At 48.5% G+C, this 26,965-nt stretch overlaps 1 protein-coding gene across 1 annotated transcript in view; it reads right to left on the reverse strand.

Annotated features, from left to right (window-relative positions):
* Positions 1-26,965, reverse strand: part of LOC144170465 (unconventional myosin-Ie-like) — a 324,760-nt gene that overhangs the window by 40,396 nt on the left and 257,399 nt on the right. The window contains exon 11 of the mRNA XM_077700290.1: positions 334-530. Coding sequence (XP_077556416.1) covers positions 334-530 — 197 coding nt within the window. The remainder of the gene's footprint in view (positions 1-333; positions 531-26,965) is intronic.

The raw sequence follows: 26,965 nt of genomic DNA on the forward strand, positions 1-26,965 counted from the left end.
AATGAAAGTCTACTGTAGCACAGAATAAATAACAAGGAAGAGGAACATGAAATGACGTTGATGAATGAGAGACGACACTATACAGATCCCGAGGCGTTGTCTCTCGTTTTTCGTCCTTGTCTTTTGTTTGATGCCATTCATCTCATTAGGGCATCCCCAAAAGGCCCAAACCACGACCCCTTTAAAATCAAGGAGTACAAATGACCATAAGTGCAGACAATCAAACGAACAAACAAATACCAGATGCATTTTCAGCTGCTTTGTTGTTCGTCAGTAAGAGGGCCATGGAAAGGACTAAGGCAAAGTAAGAGGTTACACACAAACACGACTCACGTCTACGAGGCGGTCGAAGATGCGCGTGTAGAGTGCCTTGGCCCAGGCATCGCGGATGTAGTTTGCCTGCTCGACGTTCTGCTGCATCTCGATGGTCTCCGATCGGGAGCCCCACTTGGAGTCCAGCACTCGGCTGGTCAGCTTGCGGCGCAGTTGTGCTGCATCCAGGCCCAGCAGGTATGCTGGGAACTCCAGGTCTGCAGCGGGGCATGTACACTTTTAGATAACAATGTCCCTGAACAGGAAAGACTTCTCAGAATCGGTGTGGAATATGAAGACAGGGTGTTTTAATACTGGAAATATCAGTAACTAATTTTGTGTGCTGCTCTGTGTGCATGCGGGGGAGGGTACTTTCTCCTCATGTTGCCAGGTTCAATCCTCCTCACTAACGGGCGGAGGACTCACGGGAACCGGCACCCCAATTGCATTAGGAAATTAAGTACACTGAGAGTGACGGCAATGAGGCGTCGTATTGTACACATCTACAGACAAATTTTCGAAGCACGAGCAGTGCGCTTTGGCACACGCAGACCAATTACATCCGTGGCCAGTGGAAGGAGAAACACACCGCAGTGGCTGCCTAATAAATGTCGTTGGTCGGTTTTGTTCCTTTGTCACACCTGTCACAGCCTCACCAGTATTAGGATGTTGCCTGGTTAGCTGTGCAAGAGCTTTCATGACGTGCTATGAATCGGCCGTTACGTGCCGCCAATTTTCTGACTGCGCAGGAAGCATCTGCCCTTTATGCTATGGAGAAATCCGAATGCCAGAGAAATGCCAGAGACCCGAACCTGCCATGACCTGCAGCAACATGTTGGAGAATGCACGTACAGACCAGTTGAGAGTCTTCAGTGCATGCTTGGCTCTCGCTCTGTGCAACCATATTGACGTGACTGAGTGATTGTTTGTTTTTACCTAAACCCAGTTGGGGCTTATTTGATTGCGTTGAATGGACAATGGTGTGGCACCCCTAACTGTGCAGTGCTCGAGTTCTGTTATGTTCAGTTGTGCTGTCGGAGTGAGTACTTACACTGAAATCTTCCTTGCAATCCCGTTACTTGCAACTCCGTTGTGCTCTTCATTTCGTAGTGGACTAAAGAATTGCAAGTTCACCTCTGGCTCCTGACCATTCGATGGTGGTCAGCTCTCATGCATTTTTTTTGTGTGTGTCAACTCTCATGCAAGAACCATGCCATCGAGGCTACCACGAGAGGTTTGTCAATGGAGGGCTGGTCACAGCAGACATCATTTGCAACAGAGCAAGCAGATTCATGGCTGAATGTTATTTTTTTTTAGTCAGAAGCCTTCAGCGCCAAATAATGTGAAAAACTGTTGCTGTTGTGGTAATTGCTGTCTAGTACAGAAAACGGCCTGCCACTGTAAGCAGTAAATAAAAAACACCTGGGCCTCTCAAGTAGGAGCCCAGTGTATTACCACTGCGCTATATATTGCCACACATTGACAGTAGAGGAATGAAATTTAGACAAGTGCGTGCCACATGACAAGTGAACGTGGCAGCATGTGAGTAAAAGAGGTGCACCCAGTCGCTATGAAGAGCCCTGAAGTGTCACCAATCTGTCTGTAGAAGCATTCCACACCAGAATATCAAGAAACAAATGCGAAGAGGCACAAACACATTGTAGCAGTAAAGATGCCCGTTGAAGTAATCCGTGCTAAAAGAAGCAGAAATTAAAGCGAAGAAAGAGATGCAAATATGATGTCGCAGTAAAGAAGTCATTAAGAGCTATTACCAAATTTTCTTTGCCTTCAATAAATGTAAGCAGATTCAACTGCCTCGAGGAATTTTTCTTTGCCTAAAGGCAGCTGCATATCACATTCTGCGAAAAGAAAAGTCTATTTTCGAGTGACAGGTCACTGCAGCAGAAAACTGTGGAATAAAAAAATGATTGTTGGGTTGTCGGGAGCACACTTGAAGTATTCGAGTCATAAGTTTTTTCAAAAGAAAGGGTGGATAAGTAGTAAGGAAATTAGGACTAGATGCTTTTCAATATCCCAATTCTTTCAGCTCAGTTCTGACATCCTGGTTGAAGTCTGCTGCACCCAATTCTTGATAACAAAATAATTTGCATACACGCACACACATACAAACACTAAATAAACCTTGGCCACACTAAAGTCCCAATAACTCAGCATCACAGTATGTGTGAGCACCACGGTCACCATGTATAGTAAGAGCTTGCTACGAATAAAAGTGAAAAAAAAAAAGTTTTTTTTTTATTCAAGCATTTCATTTTTGGCCGGTGGATATCAAGCCATGAATGGGATCAGCTGCACCTGTGGCTGCGTCTGAGATGATTAAAATAATCCACACCATGCTCTGCCTCAGAGGAAAAGTGGAAAACCTTTTTATGTGCAATTAATTTTTGACATTGCATGCAACTATCCAGTCATCAGAAATAAGAGGTTTTCCAATTTGGTGCCGACTCGAATAAACCCTGAAAGATAGTGAACAGACTGTACCACCATTCGTGCTTTGTCTAGCCGCTAAAATGTTGCAAGGCTTCTGAAAACTATAATTTGATTCAACAGCTACGATTTCTTATGAGATCGGTTATGATGTGATAGAAATATACGATGGAATGAGTCATGGCAGGCGTCGGCCATTGTTGTCGCTTTATCTGAACCAGGCCGTGTGAAGCTTCTGGATGGGAGAGGCCGTGTGGAGCGCTCGCTAATCTGCTGGCAGCTGTGAAGAGATGGATGCGTGCGATGATCTCACTTTGTGGAATGATATAGAAGTCCAGAACAAGATCGCCGCCCATAATTCAATTCATCACTGTGTCTGCCATGGTTCAGCCTTCACTTGTCTTGCCGTGTGAGCGTGCATGCGTGCATGTGGCGTCTGCGAAGAATTTTCTTCATAGTCGGCGCGAATTTAACGATTTTAAAGTGATGTGCCAAATTCATTCAGGTCATAACTATAATGCCGGTCCTGAACTTGTCATGCGAGCAGACAAGCCGAAGTGGCCACAGCTAGAGGCTAGATGCTGATAATGATGTTAAGTAGTGTACAGCACCCCCCTACCCCCCCCCCCCCCCCCCCCCCCCCCCCCCATCCGGGCACTAAACAATGGAACGGTCAACATGAAGATATGAACCTGAACGCATAAATTTGAAAGTGTGCCTTAACGAAGGAATAATAACGGAGCCATTAAGATTGATTTTGGGAAATAAGAAAAGAGCACCTAATAACATTAATTTATCCCTGGAAGTGCTAGGACGTTACGAAAACGTTTCCGAAAATTTTCTTATCAGGGAAAACAGCGCAGTATAACGAGGACGAAAGAAAGGAAAATTTGCCTGTTATATTTATGTTACAGTACTGCATTTCCTGCTGGTTGAGCTTGTACTAACAACCTCAAATTCATCATAAACAAATTAACGAACCCATTTCCTCCGGAAACAGGGGTGCACACGAAGCTTGATTTCAGTGAAAATGAAAACCCCCAAAACAGAAACGCAATGACTGCAAAACAAAAGCCCTTATGCCAAAATAATGACCAAGGTAAAAGCGCCAAACCATCGATTAACCAAAGCGGAATCCTTTCATTTTGCTGAGATTTAGCCGAAAGCAAATGCATGGTGTACATTATTGCAGATAATTATTCTGCGATTATCGGGAACATTTACGACGTCCTTCAATAGCTGCCCTCTCTTCCGCGGAGCGAACCACGCACGGCCTACCAATGCCGCGCTAGAAAGTGAACTGTCAGACGACCGCACTTGCGATATAACGTGATGCAAGCCACGACGCTGATTGGCTCCATCGTTGCGTGACATAGCGCGACACATGTGCACGCGCGCCCGTTACAGCTACGAACGGCGAGAGAGATGCACCCGAGAAGAGGAATCTCCGGGAAGGTTTCGGCATACGCCACCGCCGACGGCCCAATTCAACCAATACAATCAAGCCTCGCTCGAAAAAAAAAAAAAAAAAAAGAAAAGAAAAGAAAGAAATAGATAAAGCTTGCTTCACTGCAGTATTAGTCGTCATGTAACGGTGCACCCTTTACAGGGGGAACACATGCGCTTAGCACGCCGAGAAAATACCATTGTTTTAATGCGTAGCATTCTTTGCTGAGTACCCCCCACAGCCAGGACAGTGTAACGCCCTGCATTCGCATAAAAATGCATAACTGGCATAACTAACACATTTAATCGTTATGATAGCGTAAATAGAGATAATTGGCTGAAGAGAATTGTGAAAAAAAAAAAAAGAAAACAGAAAAAAAAATTTTCCACAAAAATTTTCATGAAAATCTGACGAAATCGCGCCTTCCACATCTCCGCACATAAAACATACGTACCTCATACGTCTCCTAAAAGAAACGAAGATTAAACAAGAAATCCCGCAAAGGAACGTTCCAAATACGAACGTTCCAAAGCAGTAACGCATGGATTTCTTTTTCTGAAGTCGTGAAATGGGTGTGGATGTTCGCACACACAAGTGCAACGCACCAAAACACCCACCGAAAGCTGCGCAGGACGCTTAATAACGGAGTGGTCGGCAGGGTACCGATTAAAACGAATGCCGCTTTTGTGCTCGAAGTACCGGCGCCAAGCAGACACCAGCCTTCGCGCTTCACCTGAGACCTAAAACCTTCTCAATTCTGACGCAGGCAAAAGAAGTGCAGCTAGAAGCATAATAATGTAATCCACGTGTGAACAGATACGAATTTATTGCATTCCTTTTGTCACCTCCTTTAGTCCGTGCTCAGCAGGAGCAGGGGCACCCACATGAGCGCTCGGTAGAGCGAGCGGTTTACATAAGCCGTGCGCCATTCATAAACTTTTAAGCCAGGCACCTCTTTATTGAAGCGCTTTCCTCGACGGCTCGTCGCACGGGTCTGCTCATTCAGGCGGCGCTCACGCAGGCGCTGCTGCGACTCGGATACCAAATTTGCGCCCAAGTAGCATTTCTGCATTCCTGAGAGCGAAATGCGAAGCTGCTCGCCTCTCGTTTGCGCAGTCTGGTCGGCAGAAAATGGTTTCGCGTTCTTACGAGAGGCGAAAATGAGAGGGGGTATTATAAAAGAGCAAGAACAACGAAACCGGGTAGTAAGTGTTGCTGCCTGCGGATATCTGTTGAGTCTGCGACAATGATGCGTTTAGTGTTTACCATCTTTGTTTCAAGCGCTGCGCTGACGTATTAGCTCTTACATATGTAAGGTTGAAAATTAGAAGTTTAAGGCGGGACATAAAGCTAAAGGGCTATAATATAAAATAAAAGCCCACCCCGTACCACATATGTATCACGGGTGACGCCAATTAAAAATAAACAAACTGGACCGAGGTCAACTAGAGTTTTGACGAGAAGGAAATGCCCACCGAAGTGGAAAATAAAAGGGAAAAATGCTACACAGCGACACAGCCAGGAGAGCGGGCCCGGGGAGACTCCCCTGATCTCCCCTGGGACGGTAGCAGGAAAGGTTGGGATAAGGGATGTGGATGGTTGTGATAAGGAATGGGTTATGGGAAAGAGGGTGGGAATGGGGACAGCGAGGTTTTTGTTCTAATCCTTAGATGTCTGACTCCTAAAATAGGCCTGAAAACTCAGGATGGGCGTCAGACGGTGCCAATTGGAATTCAGCGGACCCCACTATAGGTTCCAAACATCTGAGCTGCGACATCGAAGAACAGGGAGAACCTGCGACGGAGTGACGACACCTAGTCTCCGGACCCCTTTCACAACCAGCCCCCCAGCTAGCACCCACCAGGTCCCCCGAGTACTCAAGAGACCCTGCCCAGCCTACAGTCATAGTTTTACAGGGCGATGGCACGCGCTCCTTCCTGATCGCGGCTGCCGTGTGTTTATCGCGGAGCGACCACGTGTCCAGCGCCGTTGCCGTAGTAACGAGGAGAACGCCGAAGTGGGCAGCAGGGAAACTGGCGCCCAATGCAGGCGTCGACAAGCGAAAAAGGTGAAGAAATTTCATAATGCAAATACGGCGGATGCGATTGAAAGAAGCATTGCCCAGTAGCCTGCTTTAATTCCCGTGCAAAATGTATTCTGTGGCTGCTGTTCGGCGATGCCTTCTAGTCACGCATCTTCATGGGGCTCCGACGTAGCGGTCACGCTGCCGCAATATCATCGTAATCATGCCGTATTATAGCCAGAACAATAACGTAATTTAATCATAATATTGACGTAATGTTGTCAAAACGTCGCCGTGTGCTGCCCACATCGTGGCAGAGTTGTCGGATTATCGTGCAACTGCGCAGACTTTTCGCGTCACTGGATCGAATGAGCGTAGGTGCATTTTAAAAATAATGTAACAAGCTTTTTTGATCATATTTGTTTAAAAAATCACGGCCATCAGAACTTGCGGATCTTCGGAAATCTCCCAAAATAGTATATGGCACGACTCAGTATCCTTGTTTAAGTGTGAAGGTCTTATGATACGCCTAAGCTTTTCTACCAATCTTTCCGAGTTCTGACGTACAAAAGACAAATGTCAAGAGTCGAGTCGTTATAGTCCCAGGAATCAGTACATACTGGAGAGCTCGCGAACGTTGGCTATTCATGGTTCTAGAAACCAAACGTGATCGGTTGCAGACAGAAGCCGGGCCCTTTCCTTACAGCGAATGATATAGGATATCAAAGAGGCGAAACGAACGGCGCAGTATATAGACAACGCAAGGCTATCCATCTCCGAATGCCACCCTTCAACGAACGGGTGCGTGTGGCCAGGCCAAGATTATCTTCGAGCGAGTAAACGAAGTACGCAACGAACGGCCATTCGTCGCTCTTTGTCACCGAGCACGCAGACGTAAGACCCACAATGCCCGGTGACGACGTGCCGAAGTCGTTCACACACACGGTGACAAGTTGCATCAGGCCTTTATTCTCCCCTTATGGGCGTCGATATTTCCAGCTGCTAACGGGATTTTCTTTTCTTCTCTGCGGCTGGACACTCGTTCGCAGCACATAAATCACCGATCAGAGAGAACTGCCAGGGACAACGCCTCCACTGCGAGTGCGGCGCCTCCGGAGCCTGGGAGGCGGTCATTAATTACCGTAGCGGCCGCCGCACGGCGCGGCCGCGAGTGGGAACGTGCCGGTACTGTCACCCCGGAGAGACGCTTTTCGCAGCTGTTTCTCTACGGGGCACCATTTCTTCCCGAAAGTAGTGTTTCGAGGTTAATGCGGTAAGCACTGGTCCGACGACGAGTGCTCAGGTGTAATAAACGAACTTCCTTTGGGCGCGCTGGTCTCTGTCCTGTTGCTATGCGTTTCTCGTCACACGTGCCGAATTTTCTCTCCCCCCCCCCTTCAAAGAAAATAACTTAACACAAAAGTGTTTTATTCCCGGATACACGAAGATTTCGCTGACGTCATATCCGTCACGAAAGTGACGCCAATACAATGAAGCAAGCGGCCTGTAAACGGTGCACCCCTGCACACAGGGTCTTCTTGCGGGGAAGCAACCTTTAGTACCGAGTTTTGAACACGAAAGTGTTTTATGCCGCAATGCCCCACGATTTCACTGACGTCATCTCCGTCACGGAAATGACGCCAGTGCACCTTTGGCGAAGCGACCCACCAGCATGATGTCGCTCGCCAAGCACAACCACAAGACAGCCGCTGACCCACAAATCATGCGCACCTGCAGATTTCACTGCACATTTCACTTTCGTGATTCACTGATTCCTATGACAAAGAAATCAACCGCAGTTTTTTGCTATTTGTCGCTACTAATCTGGCCCTTAAGAAAACATTCAGACAACATTCTGGGGCGGCGTGGAGAAAAGTGGGCCTGTTAGCTTCTGGGTAGCTCCCAATGTGTCATTAGATTTTAACGTTTGCGGCACCAGATGCCGATCTCGAACTGCCTTATCACGAACGTGAAACTGGCCTTCTTTTTTGTTTACTTTACTATTTATGTTTTGTTTGCGACATCTGCACTTGCCGTAGGAAACTTATAAATTAATTTAGTTTCAGGTGAGACGGTGAAATACATTCAGGTTTACGTTTTCACGAGCTTTAAGCCGTACAAAGGTGACAGCGGATGAAATAAGCACAATCTTGTCATTAGAGCACAGAAATTTCCGGCAGCATGGACGCAGTCCACCACCCAATACTCTGCTTCATCAGGGACGGCTGTAACCTAATCCGCACTCTTTAGCTGGCCCAGTTATTCACTCTACTCAGATCAAATAGCATTTGTTTATTTTCTCTTATCCTCCCTCCCAATTCCTTTCATCTATCGTGACCAGTGGCCATCCTTTTCTAATAAAGGCTCTCTCTCTCTCTGTCTCTCTCTCTGTGTCTCTCTCTTTAGGAAACAAAAAAATTAGCAGTAACTTAGCTCGGCTATGCCAGGGTATACGTAGCGTGAGCTAAGGTTCAGCTGGTTATTCTTAGGTTTCCTGGTTGTCTAGGATTAGCTGATTATGCTTACTGCTGCTAAAACGATTTCCAATCCAATCAAATCTAATCCAATCTAGTCCAGTCCAGTCCAGTCACCGCTCCTCACGCATGCGCAGCACGGCTCTCCAGAAGCCACGCGAAACGGCTATCAAGCGGCTCCTGCGCAGCGTCTTAGCTACTGCGCAACGGAGGCGTACAGCTAGGCACGCGCCGGCGCCAGTGCGTCTGCCATGGCTGTGACGTCACTCCTCTGGAATGCGCAGACCGGCGAATGTGCAGACCCAATTCTCCACACACCCGTACTCCAATTGGATTGGATTTCAATCCAATTTAATCCAATCCAATCCGATCCAATCCAATCCAATCCAATCCAATCCAAATCAATCCAATGCTTCTCGCGCTTGCGCAGAACGGCCCTTCACGGCCCACGCGAAACTGCTCAACCTCGGCCAGTGTAGCTTACGCTACAAAATAAAAATCATGCACCCATCCGTCTAACGACGACGATGGTTGAACGCGAATCTTTCTCGTGATGGATGCCTGAGTTGGTCAATCACACACTGCCAGTATGTGCTAGTCTGGAGGTACGCAATCCTCTTACTATAGAATACCCGCAGCAACTCTCGGCTGTGAACTCCGTAGGCCTAACTTTTGGGTCAAGGGTGTACGGCGCGCATCGGTACCTGCTGCCTGGCGTTCGCTTCGACCACAGCATAATGGAGCAATCGGATAGACGCCGGCTTCATTGCGCGAGGGACCCAGACTTGATTCCGGTTACGGGAAGCGCTGTTTTCTTTCACTTCACCCGGGATCATTCATCGTCAACGTCAGAGAAAGTTGACTTTCCTGCAGGGTGTACTAACGTACAACGGCATCAGTGAGAACACTAAAGCTTCGCTTTAAAATAAATTTAAGCAATTATATAGAGACGAATATTGAATAACTAAATATTAAAAGGAGGATCCCACGAACGCTTCCAATGTTTATCTGAATAGGTGTCCACTATCTCAAGCGCATTCGGCCTGGGCTTCTATGACACGGTTCTGTTCAAGGCCTGATACACGCTGTCGGAGCTAATTACTTCGTACGCACAGGTTTCAGTTCACAACTAGAATAAAAAGCAGTTAACAAAGAACAATCCTTGCAGGAAAACAACTCCGAATTTTAAAATTACTGAATTTTATTTTGAGTCTGTTTAACAGTTCATTTCTCGATGAGCATCACCTTCCTTCGCATCATCAGATTTTCGGGAAGGCTTTCGGATAAGCAAGGCAACGCCGAATAAAATGATTATGCTAAATATATACAAATACGATAGCAAAAATACTCGCGCTGCTGAGGATAGTTTGGGGAGAAGAAAAATAAGGAGGCTCACTTTCAAGAGCCAGACAACTTCTTCGGCGCATCGGCGCACACGTCTTGCTTCCTTCCACCAATTTCATCTCTCGTCGGCGGCAAGATGCTCCGGCTATTCCCTCCAGCCCTACAAACTCTTGCTTCTACAATAGTGCGGGACACGGCAACGAAAAAGCCAGAGTATACAACACAAAGTTGGGACAACGTAGTGGAGGAGGCGGTAGGGGGGAGGGGGGTAGAATCAGAATGTTAGCCGCCGTCCGCGACCTTCACATTTCGCCTTATCGTGTTGGCATCTCGCGTCCTCTGATGTCCAGCATCAGCCGCCAGTCACCCCCACCCCGAACAAGAACAAGCAAGCCTCCGACGGTGGAGTAGGTCCGCTAGGTCGATATCGCCCTCGTATATACCAAGGGCGTCACCCTGCTCAGGGTACGAGCCTCTGCAAGCTCCTCCCCCCTTTCTCATGGCTCACGTATTGCCTTTCCTCTCAGTTCAAGGCGCGCTGGTTTGTGGGCCGAAAAAAGGAGTACGACGTTCCACCAAGCACGAACGCCTTTCTTCCACGCTCGGCTGACGGCGACGGTGCAGTCTGGAGACGAAGCAGAGCGCTCTAACAAAACATAAACCTTCTTTCTGTCCGTGCCACGACCAAGCATAACACCGTAACAGCCAAACAAAAGGAAAACTCATTGCTGCCTTCTTCTCCGTGCTGCGAAACATTCGTCGTCGTTCTCCCATCGCCTCAATTTCGCTTTCTTTTGGCGCTAAGTTTATCCCAGCTGCGACCAGATGTGCGCGCTTGTAGGCCATCACTACGATGCCGTCACGGCGCGCAAGAGCAGAGAGCGGCTCGCTCGCTTCAAGAGGCGCGCAGGCCAGCCGTGATGCCGCCACAACAGCAACCGTCCGTGCAGGCCCGACGTACTTTGGCCAGCCCGCCATGCGCCGCCGATGTAATGAGCTTGGCTAGATGCGCCGGTCGTTTCTCGAATGGACGGCCTCTCCGAGCGCCTCCGACATTCCCCTGGTTTTGTCACTGTCTTTGTTTCCACTCGATGTACACACCGACGCTTGTACTGTCGTCGTTACCGACGCAACGAGAAGGGACGTTTCTTCGTCGTGATGCGGCCTGAGACATCATGACGATCGGCCTTCGTATTTAATACATTACAAACTACTTTACTTTATATTTGAGTACCATTTCAATTAGTTTCAAAGCATAAACAAATTTTGAGGCGTGGTTAGCGGCAATGTGACTATATCGGGCAATGCTATCGAATTCAGAGTGCGCTGCAATATGACACAAACGAAATTCCTCTGAGGCGAAAAATTAATAACCTGAACCGGAACCCCTCCGAAGACTACATCTGTAACATACATGCACAATAATTCGCCTTTATCCTATGCGTACTGCTTTCATTGTCAATCGATAAAACGAATTAGCGCAATTTATGATTTGGGTGTAATCTTAGACTCGAAACTTCAGTTCGTATTTTCACACTATGGTGTGATTTCCCGCCCCACAAGGAACTTTTCAGGAAGACCATGCTTTCTATACCTGCATAAGCACTTACTGTTCCCAAAGTGGAGTTTGCCTCGGCAGCTGGCATTGCTTGAGTGAGCCGTTACCTTCGCGTTTGGTATATATGATACTGAAAATGTTTGTCCATATATTGTCTCACCGCTACATCCGACGAAAAAATGCACATGACACAGTAGAAAAACAGTAGAAATAACAACGTAAGCAGCAAACAAATACAAAGCGCGCTCTAAGCGTGTACGCTAAGTAAAGCGCATTATGTTAGTCCGACGTTGCACGCACGAAAACGCTGCACATCAGTAACGCCTGTCGTGCCCCGGTGCTGCTTCAGTGCAACCATTGGCGTAACGATGCCGTTAAGGTTGCTCTCCTGTAGCCTATTGGCGTCAGTTCGAGTGATTATAGGCGAATCGTAACGCTCAGACCTGAGGTCAAAGCACGAGGCCATTTTGCTAATGAGACTGCGCTTGGGAACGCAGCCGCATCACGGCGGTGCAATCAAATGCGAAAATGTTCCCACGGACGTGAACCAGAGGATTAGGGGCCGAATTGAGAACTTGGGCTAGGTCGTTTATGTCCGCTTAAAAGAGCAAACTGGGTAACGAGGGAACGCATCAGCAACTCACTGAGTGGAGCTGTAAAAGTGGGAAAATCCGCGCCAGCGAGCAGAGCATACCCGCCTGCTCGTCCGTTCATCCGTCAGCCCAGAACTCAATCCTGCTCTCGAGGAAGAAATAGTAACACGAATTCCCGCAACACCTGACGTTAGCCGTAGCCTGGAAAGCAGGCAGTGCGGCACACATTTTATTCGCACACAATCTGTCTCCTCGGCGTCAACACACCTTATAATAAAAATCAGCGGTTTCTCCTGATGTGGGGAGAAGAATGCCGTGCACGCCTTAATGTAATTTCAGGCATTGTGTTATCGCAGGACCTGGTGCATGCCCGTTTTGAAAAGCATATGTTTCCGCTCGTATGTACGTTACGGCACCCCACCACCACCATCATCATCGTCATCGTCATCGTCGTCGTCGTCGTCATCATCATCATCATCATCATCATCATCAGCATTCTGGTCATCGTCATCGTCAATCCGTCCGAAGGAGTACAATTTCACATAGTGAAAAGAGCAGTCAGGAGGAGCGTCAGGGTTACTGATATACCCGCCACCTGTCGCCACATTCAATGTTACTACAGTCAAAAATCAATCTAACGAAAACCGATATTACGGATTTTCGCATCTAACGAATACATTTGGACTCCCCCGCAGGTGCCTATATTGCTCAATGCTTTTATAAATTCGAACTAATGAACTAGATTCAGTGCCATTCCCGATTTAACAAAGTATTTCGAGAAACAGACACATTAAAAAAAGGAGCAATTTCGAATGTGTTTCGTCAGAACCCCACGAAGATTATTGCGCCACGTTTAAAAAGTAAAAAAAAAACAAAAACAAAAGAAAACAGGTCACCTAATTTCATTTTTACGGAGCTCTACGAGATAAACTCGGCAGTCTCATGGCCACAGACCACGGCGTCCCGGCCAGCGCGCTTTCCACAATCTTGAAGGGAAAAAATGCCATCAACCGTGGCACTTCGTCTGAAATTGCGTCGAAGAAAAATAACCTCAACACTACTCCGCACGAGAAGTTTGAGGAAGCCGTGTTTACGTGGTTCAAGGATTTGAGAGCCAAGAGCGTTCCGCTCAGAACGGAAATGGTACAGCAAAAAGCGCCGTGTTTCGCGCGTCTGCTGAGGTGCGCGACTTTAGGACAAGCCCTGGCTTGTTTATTAATTTCACCGCGGATTTTAGCGCATTGGTAAATTATCGCCAGACGAGCGCCGCGGCCGCCGTAGTTACGATGTCATGGTAGCTGCAGTGATGCGCCTCCTTTCGGACATCGAATTTATGGAATCAACTGCTTGTAAAATGATAGTCCCGATTTTACGAAGTTATCGATTTAACGAAATAAATTGCGGTTCCCGGTGACTTCATTCGATCGGGTTTTAACGTATTCATTTATCCCTCCAGCACCGGCTGCGGGTACGACGTTTGGCGCGGCGTCGCTACACAGAAGACGTGTAGCGCTGCCCAGGAAGGAAGGAAGGAAGAATGTAGAGGCGTTCGGCAATTTGGAGAGAGAGAGAGAATGCATTTAATGGTAAAAGCGAGGTTAGCCGAGCCATATCGCTTAGCATGCTACGCCATATGAGGGAACGAAAACATGAGAGTCTGAGAACTGAAATAAATAAATAAATAAATAAATAAATAAATAAATAAATAAATAAATAAATAAATAAATAAATAAATAAATAAATAAATAAATAAATAAATAAATAAATAAATAAACAAACAAACAAACAAACAAACCAACAAACAAATAAATAAATAGATGAATGAATAAATGAATAAATTTGGGCGCATGCATTGGCGAAAGCTGCGCTGAAATCGTGACGCACCCTCCGCGATTGTGGGTAAGGCGTTATGTTGCTGAGCCCAAGGACGCAATTTCGATTCCCGACCGCGGAAGCCGCCTTTCTGATGGAGGCAAAAAGCGAACCACGTGCTCGCGATTTCGGCGCACGTTAAAGATTACCAGGCGGTCAAAATCAATCCGGAGCACTCCACTACGGCGCCCCTCTTTGCGGTAAACCTGGTAATCAACCTTCTGCGATTGTCTGCCTTCTTTTTGTTGTGTCTTCCCCTGTTCTGCATTTCGCATCTATCCAACACACATTTGCAGGTTTTCTCACAATAATCTGCTTGAATTAAGAAACCACAGCGAACTCTGTATTCCGATTGCTGTGTTTTGCAAACACCTCCTGTGTGTGTCATGTATTAAATACCACGGGCGCACCCCCCCCCCACCTCTCTCTCTCTCCCCAGCAAAAAAAGAAAAAAGAAAGGAGTTTCCCGCTTCCGAATGACAGGTACCCGGGCTCAATCTCCGAAATTTTCGAATCGGCAAAAACACCTATTTTGAATATTTGTGCTCGGAAGCGCATGTGCATTGGTACACGGCGCGCATGCGCACTGACGCACGGCGATACCCACGTGGTTATGCCCACGCGGTGACAGACACACGCCAAGAAAAAAAGTCCCTTTACAAAAAACTATCGACAGAGGCAGACGCTCACGCACTCACACGCAAGCGCGGAGGAAGGAAGGAATACACGAGAAGATATAAAACAAATCCGCCCCGTGTGGATTTCAGGGTAAGTGTGCGCGTCGAAATGGCCGAGATAGAGCGAGAGCTAGAGGAGCGAAGTAACAGCCTAGAGGAAAAAAAAGCGAGTAACTGAAATCGAAGACAGAGAACGGGAAAATAATATGGCCGGAAACGGGGCGAAAATCGAGAAAAGGCTCCCCACTGGCGCCACCCTGTTATCTCGTTCCAATTAAGTCTCACTGGCAGGGTCCCATGGTTGGGACAATTAACTTTCTCTCTTACGGCGGTGGAGGGCCGCCTAATGAGCCGACCAGTTCGGAAGCGAAGGAGCCGGGTTAAAGGCTGCTGAGATGGAATCAGCTGCTCTTTCAGAAAATAAGAGAAATAAAACCCGTTTTTCACCATTCTAACAAAATTTCTGCCTCCACCTACAGCTTGCTGTCCAAACGACCATCCCAAGCTGAATCACAGAAATGTGCTTCAACCGTCTACACTACTTAACTGAGCTCTTTTAATGCGCACCCCGGCAAAGATTCATGTAAAGGCCGCGAAAACGCTTCCTGCGGAGATGGTGATTTATTTTTTCTGTTTTTGAGCGACTTATGCTTGCTGTTTATTTTTATTGTTTCTGCGAACAATCCGAGTCTTATAAGGTTTCACCGACCACATTCCTTCTCTGAAAAAAAAAAAAAAGAAGATGGTGCAGCTCGCACTAGTGGTGCAAGGCTGGAGAAACAGCAGAGCTGGCGGCCCCTCTCCCTTCGTCGGAGACCGGACTGTTGCACCTCACATTTATTTACAAACTTGCCACTGAAAGTTCGCCATGACTGACAGGGGAGGATCATTTTGTCCGCGGGCTTTCGCATCTCTCCCAAAGTGGACCACGTCTGCACGCGCTTGAACCGGCGGCAACCGGCCCTTAAACAGCTCTTCTGTTAATACACGAATCAATGAAAGATAGATTGATCAATCTTTAAGAAGGGGCGAACTGCTCATTCCTCTCGCTCACAGGTGCTGTCCGACGCACAAACCTCGTCTCCGGCTGCAGTAGCCCGCAACACGGCGTTTCTCGCACGCCCCTCGCATGCCATGCCGACCATGGGTTGCGTTCTAACCGTCCCAGTGGTCCCGCTTGCTCGCTTTAGCAGCCGCGTTGGTTACCTGTCACTCCTTTTGTTGCCCGTGAGCAGTGGCGAAGCCAGAAACAAATTTCCGGTGGTGCTGTACACCGCCGGTAAAAAAAAAAAATAAAAAAATAAAGAGACGCTGCTCCGAAACAATATTCATTTTCCTGCTTTAGTAATGCCCAGGGGTTAGCTGTTTCGTTGACTGCAATATCTGCATAAAAATACGGGTAAATACGGGACTCTGAAGAACCATATTTCTCAGCAAACTAACACTCTTATTTTTGTTTCTACATTTAATATATCGATTGGGTGCGTAAATAGCATGAGCGAAAAAAAAAATTCAGGGAAGCTTGCACTCACGCGCAAGACTTGTATGGCGAAGCTGTTGTAGGTGAGCAATGCTGGATATATACTTAAATTTCAGTATCCTTGTTTATTTTCATAGTTGCGGTGCTGGTAATCATTGTCATATGCATCGAAGGGGTCGTCGTCGTCTTCGCGGTGAGTGGTGGATGCAAAGTCATCATCAGCATTGTGGACTTCCCCCAGCACTTTGTCATCCATCGACTCGAGGCAGCGGTGGCGAGATCTCCAAGTCGTCTCGGGAAGGAGTGGCACACTCGTAGCCAAGTCTCCAATTATCCACACCGGCTTCTAGGGAATGCGGCGGCCGCGGTGACTTCTCGCCAGCAGGGTCTTTTCAACTTTAGCATTAGCGCTGGAGCACTTTTTTTTTTTTTTTTTTTGCTAAGCTACAGCGCGAGCCAGGGGACGCGGCGGTCAGCGCGAAGCACGCGTTCACGAGCGCTAGGCATTTTTTCGGCTTTTTTTCCCTGCAACGGCGAACCTACGGCTTGTACAACAGCTCCGCTGTTGAAAAAAGGCCGAAAGAAAGGGGATGGGGAGATACAGGGGGTTGTACCTTCCCTGGCTACGCCCCTGTCCGGGAGTATCGAAATTTCATCGCTGTCATTCGCCTTCCTTTCTCTTTTGCCTGGCACTGGCTGCGGACACGATTCTACGATGCGTACAACGGTGGCGGGAGTGACAAGACCTGTCGAGGTACGGTCAGCTGGCAACCGTGCCTCGGCTTGTCGTTTCCATGGCAACGCCTCCAGAATTGCGAAGGCAGCTCTTTCCGGGTGATTTCCAGTCTGCCGTTCTGTGCCTCCTCTATCGCATGCTGCGTTGACAAAGCGACGCGAAGATGAACAGAGTACCGCAAAAATTTCTCCCACATTATCCACCTATTGCTTACGCATTAACAAAAAAAATTCCTCGCACTTCCCCGAGGGGGAGAGTGTGTAAGTGCGAATGCACGGTTGTTGATTGCGCGATTACGGTGGATATCGTGATCTTGGAGTGGAGAGGAGGCGCCCAACACCCGCAGTCACTGAGCGGAGAGAGGAGGAGGAGAGTAGCGCCCGCCGTTACGGCGAGGGCTACACGAGCGGCCTCACGCGTCGGAATGCGGAGCGCCCGCTACGCGAGCGAGAGCTCTCCCGCCCGAAGTGGAGAGGAGGCGCCCAACACCCGCAGTCACTAAGCGGAGAGAGGAGGAGGAGAGTAGCGCGCGCCCATCTCCCCCCGTTGCTAGGGAAGACGAGGAGCGCGCGCACCCGCAGCTGTTGCTATGCGGACGACGGCGGCGGACGATTCAGGCTCGCTTAAGAAGTGCATTCGCACTTAAAAGAAAACAACGGAAAGAAATAACGCAACTCTATGCGTGGTTAGGCTCTTCAACACCGTTTAAGGATCTAGTAACGTTGGTTTAAGGGGGACTCGCCTGATCACATTTCAATGGGACTTACTAATTCACGACCCACGAGCCCAAAAAGCACCGTGCACCGATACAGAAATTTCTACAGAAAATTATGTTACCTTATTCCCATTACTATTCTTAATCTACGTAAGGGACTCGCTTAGTAATGTAAAAAAAACATCCCCCTCGCGAGGGGCACGATCAAATGCACAGCATTTCCGCGGGGGGCGCGCCTGCAAGTCGTATGGATTACGTATTGGTTGTTGTTGTAATTGTCTTCCAGCGTAGACATTGTCGATGAAGTCGCTTGTGAAACGTGCCGTGAACCCCCTGCCGCGGCTATGACGCAACGTGGCGCGGCTATGACGCAACACAATCCAACACAATCCACTTTAATCCAATCCAATCCAAGCCAAGCCAATCCAAGCCAATCGAATCCAATCCAATCCAATGCCCCTCGCGAGAGAGTGTTATAGCGCACCCGCGAACGACATATGTGGTTTAAGCGCGAACCGACCGCGGCGAGAGAGCGCGATGCGAGCGCCCCCACCTGTTCTTGCGCGCGAACCGACTGTTGATCAGCGCGAACCCAACGCGGCGAGAGAGGGTGTTGCGCACGTCCCCACCTGTTGTGCGCCCGAACCGAACGCGGCGAGAGAGGGTGTTGCGAGCGGAGAGAAGGCGAGGAGGACGCGGGGGAGAGGGCGCACCTGTGGCCGACGGTTGAATGAGTCAAGGATATAAGGCGTGTTCGTAACCTTCCATTCTGTGTCGGCTTTGTGGTGCAGTGGGTAGAGTACCATGTACCTTCCCTCATAAAAATTTTTACCAACATTGAGTTCAATGTTTGTTGACAAAAGTCGACAAAAGCTACCAACATTGAGTAGACTGTCTACTTACTGTCTATAGACTTCCTAGCAACAGCCTACCAACTTTTTGTCAACCGTCAACTTTTGGCCACCGTGTTTGAACTGAAACGTTTCTGTAGACTTTCTACAGAATGTTTTTTGTAGACTTTATACTCAATCGCTGTTGCTAACCGAAGCGTTTCTGACAGGATATTCGAAACGTGATGCAGTGAGAAAAGCCGGCCATTCCTAGACCGTGGTGTCAATACAGCTTAATAGAACGTCGTCATTATTGCCCTTTAAAAGATCGTTTAGTGGGAGCAAAAATGAAAAATAAAACCAGAAACAGATTAGGTAGGCCTCGGGAACCTCGTCTGCGAGGGTTCACATTTTGCGGAGCCACACATCCACACGCGCACTTTCTGAAACACAACACAACAAACAACACAACCCCAGCTCACAAACGTACTACATCCGAAAAACCACAAGCGCTTGCAAGCAGGACACCGACACTTCTTTTTTCTGGAGTCACCGACACTGCCGACACCGCACAAATGCTAGCAGTGCACTTCATGTATATATACCCGCCAGCCGCGGGATGCCTATGCCGCGGTGAGGCGCGCCTCTCATTGCATGGTTACAAAACTACGCGTTATTATTTCCAAAATATAATACCGCGAAACACTGGAACGTAAGCAATTGCACATATCTTCATGTTTACTTTATTGTTGCAAGCTGTAACTAAACAAAACGGAAATCTGGAATGAGTTGCGCGCCGCGTTTCGGCTGCCTCCGGTGATTGACGCGTTTCTCCCGGAGGTACGCAAAGAGGGAGGGGCGCCGCTGGCGGTTGGCCGAGAGCGACCAAAACATCTGCGCCGGCCGTATTAGGTGGGCATAGCAGGCGATTTTAGATTATCGCCGTTGTTGGAGACACGTCCAGTAGTCTGTCGCGAAATATTTACTGGCATAATTCGTTCCTTTCAACCATGCATGGCACTTAGCTTGCGCAAATCAAAACACAGTGACGAGCGGTTGCGCGTGGTTGATGCCGCTGGCTGGCGCTTGTTCGGAACCGCTGAATAGTGATGTTGATCACCGTGAAGAGTGAAAGCGAGCGGGTCGTGAAGTACCAACCCGTGCGGCTGAGGGACGAACTGGTTGTTCCGAGGGAGAAACTGCGCGGCTCGAGGTACGAACAGTGAAAGTTGCTCCCTTTTGCTACTTTTTTTTTCTCGGGCTGCACAAGTGTGAAGATACATGCAGAGAGAGAGGGAGAGAGAAAGATACGTGTGTGTGCGCGTGTGTGTGTGTGTGTGTGTGTGTGTGTGTGTGTGTGTGTGTGTGTGTGTGTGTGTGTGTGTGTGTGTGAGAGAGAGAGTATGTGTGTCTGTGTGCGTACGTGCGTGCGTACGTGCGTGCGTGCGTGCGCGCAGGCGCTCGGGCGCGCGTGTGTTTGTGTGTGTGTGTGTGTGTTTAAAACCTGATTCAAACAAAGTAACGTAATTTGGTTAAAGTCAAGTAAATAGTTTGTCCCCAAGTATTGTGAACCTGTCCTGGTATTTAGCAAAAACCAATATGAATTAATTGAAATCGGACTCCAGGACGAAGAAAAAGATGTTTGCGTTAAATTCAACTTGAGACAAAGCGTGTCAAAACACTTTTAGTGGTCATCCTACAGAAGCTCGTCAACAGACAAATGTCAACAAAAATGAGGTAGACTTTCTATATACAACCGTCAACAGACAAATGTCAACGTGAATTAAGTAGACTTTCTACATACAACAGTCAACAGACGGGTGTCAACATACATTCAGTAGACTTTTTACAGACGACTGTCAATAGAATGTAAGAGTATGTAGGATAGCAATAAAGTTGGTAGGATGTCAACAGAACGTCTACAGAATGTAAAAAAGCATTTTTGTAAGGGTTGCGTTCCGCCCGCAGAGTCGTTGGTTCGAAACCTAGCGCCGGTAAGTATTATTTTAAATGCAGAGCATTTCAGTAACTCACGATGTCACCCGCGTTGGCGTCCGTAGTCCGTATCGCTCCCCCTACACTATATAAAAAAGTAATACTCGCCGACGCCAGGTTTCGAACCAACGACTCTGCGGGCGGAACGCAAGGTACATGGTACTCTACCCACTGCACCACAAAGCCGACACAGAATGGAAGGTTACGAACACGCCTTATATCCTTGACTCATTCAACCGTCGGCCACAGGTGCGCCCTCTCCCCCGCGTCCTCCTCGCCTTCTCTCCGCTCGCAACACCCTCTCTCGCCGCGTTCGGTTCGGGCGCACAACAGGTGGGGACGTGCGCAACACCCTCTCTCGCCGCGTTGGGTTCGCGCTGATCAACAGTCGGTTCGCGCGCAAGAACAGGTGGGGGCGCTCGCATCGCGCTCTCTCGCCGCGGTCGGTTCGCGCTTAAACCACATATGTCGTTCGCGGGTGCGCTATAACACTCTCTCGCGAGGGGCATTGGATTGGATTGGATTCGATTGGCTTGGATTGGCTTGGCTTGGATTGGATTGGATTAAAGTGGATTGTGTTGGATTGTGTTGCGTCATAGCCGCGCCACGTTGCGTCATAGCCGCGGCAGGGGGTTCACGGCACGTTTCACAAGCGACTTCATCGACAATGTCTACGCTGGAAGACAATTACAACAACAACCAATACGTAATCCATACGACTTGCAGGCGCGCCCCCCGCGGAAATGCTCTGCATTTGATCGTGCCCCTCGCGAGGGGGATGTTTTTTTTACATTACTAAGCGAGTCCCTTACGTAGATTAAGAATAGTAATGGGAATAAGGTAACATAATTTTCTGTAGAAATTTCTGTATCGGTGCACGGTGCTTTTTGGGCTCGTGGGTCGTGAATTAGTAAGTCCCATTGAAATGTGATCAGGCGAGTCCCCCTTAAACCAACGTTACTAGATCCTTAAACGGTGTTGAAGAGCCTAACCACGCATAGAGTTGCGTTATTTCTTTCCGTTGTTTTCTTTTAAGTGCGAATGCACTTCTTAAGCGAGCCTGAATCGTCCGCCGCCATCGTCCGCATAGCAACAGCTGCGGGTGCGCGCGCTCCTCGTCTTCCCTAGCAACGGGGGGAGATGGGCGCGCGCTACTCTCCTCCTCCTCTCTCCGCTTAGTGACTGCGGGTGTTGGGCGCCTCCTCTCCACTTCGGGCGGGAGAGCTCTCGCTCGCGTAGCGGGCGCTCCGCATTCCGACGCGTGAGGGCGCTCGTGTAGCCCTCGCCGTAACGGCGGGCGCTACTCTCCTCCTCCTCTCTCCGCTCAGTGACTGCGGGTGTTGGGCGCCTCCTCTCCACTCCAAGATCACGATATCCACCGTAATCGCGCAATCAACAACCGTGCATTCGCACTTACACACTCTCCCCCTCGGGGAAGTGCGAGGAATTTTTTTTATATAGTGTAGGGGGAGCGATGCGGACTACGGACGCCAACGCGGGTGACATCGTGAGTTACTGAAATGCTCTGCATTTAAAATGTTCCTAACGGCCTAGTTTGCTTCTTTTAGAAATATATCAATTCCTTACTGAAATAAAGAGTAAACAAGAATCACATCTTGGTTTATCTAGTTTTCACTAGATGGTGCTAGCTGTCAAGAACGGTGTGAGGGGGGGGGGCCTCAAGGGCCACAGAGGTGACGAAGAGGCGGCTGGAGTGGTGGTGGAAGAAAAGTACGGATGAGAGTGGGACGTAGGATGAGTAATATACCGAATTAGAATCTAGAACAGTTAGGGGGGGGGAGGTAGACAGGGGTGCAAGGGCAGGAAGGGGGGGAAGCGATCGGAGTTTAAAACGGGGGGGCGGGGGAGGAAGGGGGGGATAAAATATTAGCTAGGTTAGTGAAGGGTAGGGCAAACAAGTAGAATAACACAGGCAAGTCGGTTGGTGACAACCGACGTCCAGGTACAAAGGGGGAGGGCCTCTAACCATCATCAGCATCATCATCACTATTATCATCAGCGAGAGTTTTATTTCTTTATTTCGCTACAGAAGTGACAAATTTCCAAAATAAGCCAATTAGGCTGTTTGTAGGGTTTTGATGGATCTGCAAAACATTTTCACCCCGTGGGTCATGAAGCAGCAAGTCGAATGTTCCCAGGTGTAATATCTCAAGCTGTGCTCCCTGGGGGAAACGTTCTGTTTATTCAATACCGTATTTTCCCCTTCCTTCTTATCGCCGCGCCCTGCGCCAGCCTGTTTACACAGCCCTTCTATTGTTGTAGTTGTTGCTCTAGTTTTTGTCCCAGTCGACGACTCTTGTCTGCTGCGTAACTAAGACCCTCAATGCAAGTCTCGGAACAACGGCAGGCCTGAACCAGATAAAGAAATAGGAAGGCGCGCAGGGGAAGTACAGTGGGTTAAGTAGAAAGAAGGCCCCGGTCTGAGCCCGGCCGCTTGCTCTCGGGAGAGCTCGCGAATGCGGAACTCGCGAAGCAGCGAAGGATAACAAAGTTATGTGGGGTGCTTGTCAGGTGTGAAACAATCTCCGCCATCTTTGAAAACTCTGGGGCAGATTTTCTCCTTTGCTCTCAATTGTATTTTTTGCTTAGGTACGGGTGTGTGCTTGTTTAACTTAATGTGGCACCTTAAGCCAATTTATTTCTCCCCCCTCTCCCCGTAAAAATATGGCGCCGTCGCGGAGCTGTGTGCAGTCATCTTCTGGTAACATGTTCGCGTGGGGATACATTATCAACGCGCCGGTAAAGTTAAACTTCGCTACAGCGGACACAAAACATGCAGAAAACAGATGCAGAGTGAATAAAATGAAAAGAGAAGCAGCCACGCCGCGTTTTCTCATCCTGATAACAGAAACAGCCACAAAAGGGGCAAACTTGTAATCCCGTATTCCTTTTCTTTTTTGAGCGCTAGAACTGTTTCTATGGTTCAACGCACTTATCGCATCTTTAAAAGGGCTGAACTACCACGAAAATCACGGCGGGAGCGCTTTCTTTCGCCTCCCGTCTCCGTAATATTTGCAAGTTATGCAGCGAAACGTTGGTGCTGATGTGCTAGGGCTGCCGGGAAGTGCGTGCTCCCAGGAATTATCGTAACCAATGAAAACACCCAAGTGTTTTCATTGGTTACTCGGAATTTCAGTGCACCATCAACGCAGAAAGCTTCCTCCACTCGCGCTTGTTTGCTCGTTCAGCTCTGTCCAGGTCAGAGCAAGGCGAGCCCCCAAAAGACCTTTTTTTTTTTTTTTTTTTCAGGGGCTTCTCTCTCTCCAACAAATTCAATCCCTTACCCATAGAGTTACGTGCCTTTCGTTATTCTTCCCCTCAGATGACAACGACGATATGCGTGAAGCAGAAGGTGCCTCGCTATAGCGCAGAATTTGGTCTGGTGTTTAACCACGTAACCTCGAATTTTCCGCGGGAATTTGAATACGTAAACTTTCATCGGCGTAGCCTAAAGTTAGGCTAAGAAAGGAAAAAAGAAACTGCGGCGTCTGGGTTATCGCGCAAGCCGTAAAAACAGCGACAGCTGTCGCTTTATAACATGCTTTTGCCGAGGTGCGCCTCTGCGCAGGAAATGGCGTAAATACGTCCTTTTGTGCATATATCCTTTTAAGAACGCTGCTTCTGTGTGCAAGGTTCGCCGGCAAAGGGCGCGTTCAGCTTCCTGGTAAGTCCCCTACGGCTGACGTCGTGATGCGAGGTACCAGTACCAGGTGCATGTCCTGGTTACAGCTTCGAAGGCCCGCTAAACGCTAAGCATTTAAAGTACCTAAAATATCGAGGAGACGGCCAACGTGCTCGGGAAGTTCACCACTGATCGATACGGAGCCAGTTAATGCTTCCAACATTTAAAGTTGGAAAGTGTAAGATATCTCTCTGACGCGTGCCCAGGCGGTGCGAAGCACCTAGTTACTCATTAGCAGTCGTCGCATGGGATCGATTGTTGCGTTAGATGAAATTAGTCCGTGTGGTCTGACTGGCAGAAAATTAGGAAACAGCTAGAAACACTACGTTTATTGATTGATTGATTGATTGATTGATTGATTGATTGATTGATTGATTGATTGATTGATTGATTGATTGATTGATTGATTGATTGATTGATTGATTGATTGATTGATTGATTGATTGTAGAGTTTAACGCGCCGACGCAACGCAGGCGATCAGGCGCGCCGTGGTGGAGGGCTCCGGATTAATTTTGACCACCTGGGGATCTTAAAAGGTTAGAAACACAACGTGGCGCCGCTCGTGCAAGTAGGAGGCAACGACTGATTTTCCTATATTACCGCGCAACATTCTTTGCCATGCACTACATTGTATATGCAGAAAATGCAAAACTGGAGTAATTGGTGCATTTCATTGTTATAATAGCGCGAATGTCAATTATGCGTCGAAAAAGAAAACGAACACAAAACTTCGTACGCCCACATTTTGTCACTTAATGGACAAATCGTTCCGAGGCTTCAAGATCTATCGCTTCTTTCAGTTTAAGTACGGCAGGTGCCCAACAAGCGCGCTGGCGAAGGTACTGAAAAATGTTCGTGTCTTTGTTCTATGCAAAAAAGAGATGCGCCGCCGAAGGGGGGGGGGGAACTCCCCCCACCTCCCCGAAGGGGATCGTGGGGAAATGCGAATGCATTGGGTGCACCGATGAGTGCGCTGCGGCAAGCAGTCACGGAGTGAGGTGCGCGCTCCACTGCATTTATATATATTTTTCCGAGCGCAGCGAGCGGAGAGAGGGTACGCGGAGAGGAGAGAGAGAGACCCGCGCAACATGCCCGCCCCGCGCGCGAGCTCTCTCCGCCGAGCTCCGCGATGCGAGCGCCCTCACACGCCCGAGCGCGCTCCTCCTCTCCCCTTGCCCTCCGCTACTCCCGTCCGAGCTACTACATGTTCCGGTTGCCCGAGCTCCGCGATGCGAGCGCCCTCACACGCCGAGCGCGCTCCTCCTCTCCCCTTGCCCTCCGCTACTCCCGCCCGAGCTACCACATGCTCCGGTTGCTAGGCGCGCCACAGCTGTTGCTAGGCGCACGCCGGCCAACGCACGACAACCCCCGACTAAGAAATGCATTCGCATTTAAAAAGCCGCACAGATACCAATGAACTCTCTGCACTAAACATGAATGCATGCCTGCCTGCAGACTTGACTACTCTTGTCGCTCTCCTGACTACCTGTGATTTTCGTACCCCCTCTTTCTATTGCTTTCCTATTTTCTTTGCTCTTCCCTTCCTTAACCCTCTTTTCATAAGCCACGTGGAAAAAAACACGGAGAGAAAAAAAAATCATGCTCCCTCCGTCTAACGACGACATTGTTTGAACGCGAAGCTTTCTGGTGACGGATTCTGTGGTTTTAGTCCGAGTTTGGACTGAGTTTAGACCATGCCGACATGGAGAAATCGAATACACGCCGGCTTCATAACGCCGTGTGTACGAGATTTCGGCGCACGATAAAGATCCCCAGGTGGTCAAAATTAATCCGGAGCCCTCCACTACGGCGCGCCTCATCGCCTGCGTTGCGTCGGCGCGTTAAACCCCACAATCAATCAATCATCAAGCGATTCCGGCACTCAAGCGTTTCCTTTCACTTCATCCAACGTCATTCATCATCGTCAGAAAAGTTGGCTTTCCTGCAGGGCGTTTTCGATCTACAGACGCCACTAAAGCTCCGCTGTAAAAAAAGGAACCAATGGCCTTTATTAATAGGAAGGAGAGCGCCTGCGGAAGTGGATAAGCGGTTCACAGCAATAAAATGCAACCACGTGTTTATTCGATGCACTGCAACTGAACTCAAGGCACCGAAAGTGATACGGTTACGTATTGAATGTATTGAATGTACAGTGGAATTTCGTTAAACCGTACCCGCATAAGCTGTAGTTTCTTTTTATACGTATTTAACACGAATCCCCGACTCGTTTTACCTTTAACATAAGGCATTCGGATAAACCGTAGTGCCGGTTAGTACGTACTCCTTCGCGTCACCGTCTGGTAAGGTTTAACTAAGTTTCACTGTAAATCTGTCTCTACTTGTTACAATAAAATGTCGTTAGAAGAGCGGCTATAATAACTTCCAGCTGCTTGCTTTTCCACGGTGCACCACTGTTTGGAAACTTTTATCAAGTATACGAAATTGTAACGCTGCCACACTCGGTTTCGGGGGAGATACAAAGGACGATTACAGACATTTTTTCCCAGGCGGATATAGCGAAGTGCGCGTGTGCGTTCTTACCAGTACCCGCGGGTGTAGTATATAGATGACGGGCCTCGAGGATGAGGAACTGGAGAATCGGAAATAAGCGGCAGTGATCGCGGTAGTTTGCTCGGAACATTTCCCTCTGGATGACTGCCACTCTCAATTAAACAGCGATTAGCTTGGTAATAAATAAAGAAAATCCTTCCTTGCAGGCATTTCTTCTGCTAGCGTTATCGGTTCGTTTCTCCCTTG

The sequence above is a fragment of the Haemaphysalis longicornis genome, unplaced genomic scaffold (assembly GCF_048455015.1).
Source record: "Haemaphysalis longicornis isolate Haplotype H1 unplaced genomic scaffold, Haemaphysalis longicornis Haplotype H1 scaffold_2, whole genome shotgun sequence".
Lineage (NCBI taxonomy): Eukaryota > Metazoa > Arthropoda > Arachnida > Ixodida > Ixodidae > Haemaphysalis > Haemaphysalis longicornis.